This window comes from Salvia splendens, chromosome 1 (genome assembly GCF_004379255.2).
Source record: "Salvia splendens isolate huo1 chromosome 1, SspV2, whole genome shotgun sequence".
NCBI lineage: Eukaryota > Viridiplantae > Streptophyta > Magnoliopsida > Lamiales > Lamiaceae > Salvia > Salvia splendens.
Genome location: NC_056032.1, coordinates 41,735,549 through 41,742,732, shown reverse-complemented (window position 1 = coordinate 41,742,732; position 7,184 = coordinate 41,735,549). Strand labels below are relative to the sequence as shown.

The 7,184-nt window shown below is 32.8% G+C and overlaps 1 protein-coding gene across 1 annotated transcript; it reads left to right on the top strand.

The window, feature by feature from the left end:
• Window positions 1-3,457: 3,457 nt before the first annotated feature.
• On the top strand, window positions 3,458-4,467 carry LOC121804619 (LOB domain-containing protein 29-like). Its single transcript, XM_042204228.1, has 2 exons — window positions 3,458-3,792; window positions 3,951-4,467. The coding sequence occupies exons 1-2, from the start codon at window positions 3,508-3,510 to the stop codon at window positions 4,239-4,241; spliced, it is 576 nt and encodes a 191-aa protein (XP_042060162.1). The 5' UTR covers window positions 3,458-3,507; the 3' UTR covers window positions 4,242-4,467.
• The last annotated feature ends 2,717 nt before the right edge of the window (window positions 4,468-7,184 follow it).

The window sequence follows — 7,184 nt, the reverse complement described above, 5'->3', positions numbered from 1 at the left end:
AGCATTATTTTATAGTATATCCCGTACAATCATATTTCAACAACTAGTTAACAAATTATTTTTTATCTAGATCATTCTTTTTGTCAGATTTTCATGCTCCCAAAGGTGAAAAAGGGGGGGCTAACTAATGTTGCAGCTTTACTAATGGAAATGGAACTGAATATTCTGTTTTAAAGTGATAATCATCGGCCACGTTTCGTCACTAAAATCAATTCTCTATGAGTTTGAGAATATCAGAATCTTTTATTATTTCTTTAAAAACGAAGTATGTATTTCCTACATATAATTATTCGCACCAATTTACGGGAGACATTAATTTATTCATATTGTGTGCTTCATATTTGTTACTTCCTCCGTCCCGTAAATTTTATAATCACACTTTGACCGGACACATGATTTAAGAAATGTAATGCAAAGTGAGTTAAACAAGTTAGTGGAATGTGAATCCTACTTTAATATATTAGTTTTATAATAAAATGTGAGCGGGAATGAGTTAGTGGAATATAAGATCCATTATAAAAAATAGTAAAAAGTGAAATGAGACAAATTTTGTGAGACAGACGAAAATGGAAAAAATTCTCTAGGATTGAAGGAGTATTTGGGAAAAAAAACTAAACTCGTTCATAGTAAATATTTACTGAAAGTGAGACTATCAAAGATTTAATTAATTATTGAAAAACCTTATTTATGGCTCAGACTTGATAATGATTATGTCTCATTTACTTATTCTTCCTCTCACCCTATATGAGTGTCTCATTTCTACGGTATCGTATCTGTATCAGAGCAGACCCAACTCCCAAGTCAATATATATCTCTTTGTTTATCTTTTTTTAAAAAATAATATTTTTAAAAGGTAAATCAACATAAATTTTAAAGGTCGCGTCACAAACTTGAAATCGACCTTTGACCTCAGACATTAACCATTCTATCACTAGGCTAACAGTCACATGCAATATTTTATCTCTTTGTCTATCTCTTGTTGTGCGTGTGGAAGTCCGAACAATGTTCATTCTGTTCCACACGTATGAGAGCGTGTTGAAAAATTCATTTTTTTTAACACAAGACTTAGTAATGATCCGGTCTCGTTGAGTCATTTCCGTAGACACCGTGCGAACATGCAGATTAAGGCTAGGAGATGAATAAGTATTCGATTTAAGAAGGTAAAAGTATTAGTGAAACAGATAAGTATAGAGTCTTAAAAAGATTAGTTGAACAAACATTCAACATAATTGTTATAAAAGACGATTATTTTAAGGATCCACATTAATTAACACGCGTTCTTGTCTGCAACGATCATTCATCATTCTTTCTCTTTTCTCGATTCAAGTGGCCAACAAGTACACATGACTAAAAGAACATTAATGGACATATATTAATTATATATTTATAGAGAGAGAGGATATATATATAATGGCTGCCAGGAAAGCGACGCCATGCACAAATAGGCACACTGTTAATTTTACGTTGAGCTTCCTTTTTTACCTAATTAATCTACACAAAACTAAGAACAACGATTGTCACACGCATAATAGTTATCTATATATGATATGTGTGAGGTTAAGCTTTTGTTATTAATTAGGACACTTCTCAAAAGCCTAGAGTTGGGGTAGTAGTATGATTTGCAATTTTACTTATTCTCAAATATAGGATCGCGGTTAATTTGCAACCTAACAAACCTCCCATCAAACCAATACCACATATGCCACCATAGGTCATGATCAAGCTAACACAAGAACAACGGGAACGTGCAAACCAACCTTGAGCCACACAGGTTCGACTCAAAGTGGACAATACTATACTAACGTGAGTGTTCGTCGATGTATAGCCCAACTCCATTAGTACGAGGCTTTATGGGATGTGCCTCACGAACAAAACCGTGAGTACTCCATTATGAGGGTTCGTCGATATCCCAACTCCATTATTAGGAGGCTTTATAGTAAGTGTCCCAAGAACAAAATCTTAAGTACTTAGTTCAAAGTGGACAATATTATATTATTGTGAGTTTGGACGTGCATCAAAGAACCCTACTCATATATGTGTCACAATTTTATTTAGTGACATATATAAGTATCACAATTCTTCAATAATTATGTCATTATTGAAACCTTTCGTGTTGTGTTGGAGCACAAAAAACTACTTAACTCTGCAAAAATTCTTTTCTGGTCATTATTAATCTTCTCCATTTACAAATTACAAGTGAGAGGACAAAGAGTCATACATCAACAGTGTACAAGAATTACCAGGAAAGAGTTAATAGTCAAAGGAATTTGATTAATCTCGACGGCGTGAACTGTATGCATGATAACTACTTATACAACAGACTAAAATACCAGTCAAATATCAATTTTCTCTGTATTATATATATAATTATTTGGCCATGATTTAAGTAAGCTTATGCAAAAATAAATTCCCCATTTCATCCATCACCTTCACCGCCTTATTCATCTAGATGTGTGTGTGTCTCTATTGGCCTACTCATAGCCAGCTCAAGTCCTACTCTTCTCAAAATCAATGTGGATTAATTACTTCTATGTTTGATGTCATTCATATTTGTGTATGTAGTGGTGGAGCCTGAAAAAATTATTAGGCACTCCTTTATTTATTTATTTATATTAGTGAGATATATAGTAGCAAAAATTTCCAAAAGACCCTATATAAATTTTGAGTGTATTGACTTTCGATTAAAAAAATATCCCACTTGGTCCCCAAATAAGTATCTTAATTGGAAATACAACTTGTTGGTATGGAATTCCTGGTATAATTTATAATGAAGAAAGTATGTTTGAAATGAAAAGATAAATGTTATCTTCTGTGTATCTCGATCATTGAGCAGAATAACTTTTACATTATGATTGAAGAAGACAAATCATAAGAATTTGTCTGGAGCTGAAAGGAACTGTTAAAACACAGCCTAAAAGGCCACTAAAATGCATTACACGTGAAAATGTGTGTGTGGGGATTAATTAACACTTGATACATTAAAAAATGTTTCTAATCCATGATTGACTATGTCAGAAGAAAATATTCTGATTTCTGCTAAAGGAGAATTAAAACAAAACGAATAAACAAGAGTGTAATGATCAATCATCCTTTAAGGGTTCTGAGTTAGGAGCATAAAATTTGGACGAAGGGCCAAAGATTACCCATACATCCATAAAATAATATTCTAAGTATTTTGTTACTGGGAACATCATAATTTAAAATCTCAATTAATTTTTTTTGTTTTTGATACGTCATCAAAATATCAAAATCATTATACTCATATTCTAGTTAATGTGTGATTTAAATTATGGAAGAGTATATTTTTTTCACTAAATAAAAAAATAGTTATATGTTGCCCAATAAGGCGACAAATTGTAATAAAATATAGATAATCCAACCTCTCTCCCTACCCTCAGTTGTCCTTATAAACCATGGTGCAATCAACTCCTCATCACACCCAAATCATTCCCAACTACTATACTTAGCTACAAAAACATTCAATTAACAAAAAAAAATAAAAATTAAATGAATATGACAGGAACAGGTTCCCCTTGTGGCGCCTGCAAATTCTTGAGAAGAAAATGCGTGAGGGGCTGTGTGTTCGCCCCCTATTTCTGCCACGAACAAGGCGCCGCTCATTTCTCAGCCATTCACAAGGTCTTCGGCGCTAGCAACGTCTCCAAGCTCCTCGCCCACCTCCCCATCTCCGACCGCTGCGAGGCCGCCGTCACCATCGCCTACGAAGCCCAAGCCAGGCTCCAAGATCCCATCTACGGCTGCGTTTCTCACATCTTCGCCCTTCAACAGCAGGTGAATTGATTTCGGATTACTTGATATCGTCTGCTTGGGGCACATAATTGTTTCTGATACCTCGAACTAATTGGGATTGGACAACAATTATATAATACTGTTTTCCAACTTTCCTAAGAACTCCTCAGCATTTTGTTATATTGGATTAATTTGATCAGGTTGTGAATCTGCAAGCTCAGCTGGCTTCTCTGAAGGAGCAAGCAGCTCATTCGATCGCAACGGCAGCAAACCCTAATGCCGATTTGCAGAGCTGGTATCAAAATCAGCCCCAATTGGAATCGGATTTCCACGGCTATTTCGGAGGTGGAGCGGAGATCAATCCCGACGCTTCTTCTCGTAATAATCAGTCGTTTGGGAGTTTCGATTCGGGGGAGATGGAGTCGGAGGTGAGGCAATGGCCGTTTCAAGATGATCTCGAGTCAGTTGCATTCAGATATATTCACCATTAATATAGGATTGAATAATTGATTTCTATATATTTAGGGCTTTTTTGCCAGAATACATGATCATCCAAATTTTTGTATTAGTGGTTTTTGTCTGCAAAATTTGAAACCCTAGAAATGCTTGTGCTGTCGGAAAACGGTTCATCGCCACCTATGATTGATTGTTTTCTTAGATCATGTGTAAGTGTGACTCTGGAGTTTGGATAAATATATATATTAGAAATTATTTATAGTAGCTTACTTTTTATTCATACTTAGCTGCAGGTTTTACTCATTTGCTATTAACACCTACATCTAAAACCTAATTAAGACACTGCTATACTTTCCCCTTGTGGTACTAAACCTAAATTGCTAGATTCTGTTGCACTGACATTTTGTGCATTTTGTCCCTTTTTCCTAGGTTGTAACTTGTAACTAACTCTTGTAATTCCTGATTCTGTTTCTTATTTTTTTCGTTCCATTATTACTATGTTTTGTGGATAGTAAGTTCTGCTATTTTTCTAGTATGTATGTTATTGATTTTGTTGGTGATTCGAAGTCATTAATTAGGAGTAGTAACTATAGTTAGTTCATTTACAGTGTAAATGATCTGATGCTAGGCTTCAGATAAGTGCAGCAAAAACTCATGATTTAAGTGTAGATCAAGTGACTAAGTGAGAATATTTCAGTGCTTGATAAACACATGTTATATATGTAGCTATGATAATTCTTGGTGTTTGATTCAATTATTTGATGTAATTGTCTCAAAACAAAAAACTAATGATGATTATCGTAGATTTCATATATACTGGACGTTTCTTGATTGCCTGGTTTGTGTAACTGAATACTAGCCATGCATCAGCTAGAAAGTGTATAAATGTTTCATTAATTATTGCTGAGCTAGTACATTATACTTGGCTGATCAGAAAAGTTATTCTCTTAAGAAGATTATTTATTATGTGAAGATAATAAATTAGTGGAAGCATACTTGGTCATCATGCTTCAAATTTTGGATACAGTGTCCTATATATTATATGTATTCTTGTTTATGTATAACACACACATATACTAGTATACTTTATACTATATGGTGTTCTTGGTCTGCACTGCATATATTGTCCGAACGCATCATCAGTTTTGGCCATTCATTCAAGGACAGAAAGTTTCAGAGCCTAATTAAAGAGAGATTTTTTATGTATATATTTTTTGTTGATTTTTTTAAAGATGGTTGTTTGCTAGACTGCTAATTATATTAGATCACTATAAGTTAAACTATGAGTCATCAACTTTTTGTGCTACACATTTTTGCATGATTATGGAAAATATCTATTTTTTGTATTTTATTCATAATTATTCCATTTATCTTACACAATAATCAATCAATTCAAAATACAACAGTTCTACACGGAATTTACATGAGCCAAAGTTCCTCCTTTTTTTCAATTATCACATACTTACTCATTCCACGTAAAATAGACATGTTTTTACATTTTGTGCCATTCATCATATTAGTTTCGATCTATTTATGGCAAATTTCTCTTTCGAATTAATGAGACGGTCTCATTTTTCATTAACAATACTTTAACTACTTTTTTTAAACTTCTTTTTCTTACTTTACCAGTTTTGCATTAAAACTCATGCCGTACCCTCCGAGATAACAAAACTTACCTAAGAATAGTCGACCCAAACTATTTTGGGACATTTACGTTGCAAAACGTATTTTATTGAGTAATATAGTTTCAACAATTATAAAATGGGCTAGGTTCCAAAAGGAAGCCCATTTTTGTCCATCTTAAAAGCCCTTTTCAGAAATGTTACCTCGCTGTAATTAATGCATTATTGTATAATTATTCTTATTTTTATTTAGTATAGTATTTAAATGCCATCCCGTAGCCATAGATATATTCATATATTAAATGCGATTAATTAACACCAGGCAACTAAAAGCTAAATATTTTATGATATATCTCTTCTTTTATCATCAAGTTTTGAACAACAAATCAAAATAGAGCATCGAAAATTTATTCTTCTATATTTTAATTAAAAGCTTTTGTTGTCATCTCAGAATATTGCCTCAACGCCGAAATGAAGTTTGGAAGTGAATACATTCCGCTTCACTCAAAATTGTTTTTTCCTTCGTGATTTTTTCTTGAAGAATTATTAATAATATCTTTCGTTTCTTTTAATAACTAACTTAATTTACTTTGTTTCTACTTCTACTCATACTTTCCAGCAATAATGGTTCATTCAAACTAATTATGATCACTTTATTGTTTTTTTCTTACTTGGTTACATATGGTTAACAATCGATATACAATTCATAAATGAAAAAAAGTTCTTGCTTTGTGCCTAATAAAACTAAAGTCACTAATCACTATAACCAATACAGCAGTACACAAAACACAATGAATAAAACCAAACTTGAAATATAAATATTTTTGTATATAGCGTTTGAACTCTCATTGAAATTTGGGTCATAAATTACATTAATGCATTTTGACTGATTTTTTCCAATTCTTTTTCTTCGTACGAAATTTAGTTTCTAATGAAATAGTTCAATTTATTAAGTCACCAACTAGTGAGGCTCCATTTTGTCATCTTCTTTCCCAAAAAGAGTGAACTAGTTTTCCGCTAAAAATGACCTTTCAACTAATTAATAACCATTTGATATTAATCATAAATTAAGTAAGTTTGTGGGGTTTGGGGAAAGAAGTATTTTGTTGATTAATTAGTTGATAAACTTTCGAAATCAACTTAAGCAAGGATGTGGCAGAGTGCAGTGAGTACAGGGAACATATGGTCTATTAATTTGTGGTTATTCAGCTATTAAAATTGTATATCCACGATGCTATTATTAGGTAGACCTACTTACTTCACCATAAACCCTAGACCAAACGACCCCACTCTCATATTATACACTAATATGTTTGCTTCTATAATTATATGTATAGCTTTTAGATTTTCCGGTCA

Excerpts from the sequence above, each read along its gene's own strand:
- LOC121804619 (XM_042204228.1), top strand. The coding sequence starts at position 3,508 with ATGAATATGACAGGAACAGGTTCCCCTTGTGGCGCCTGCAAATTCTTG. Across the intron at positions 3,793-3,950 it reads TCTTCGCCCTTCAACAGCAG|GTTGTGAATCTGCAAGCTCA; the intron begins GTGAATTGATTT and ends TAATTTGATCAG.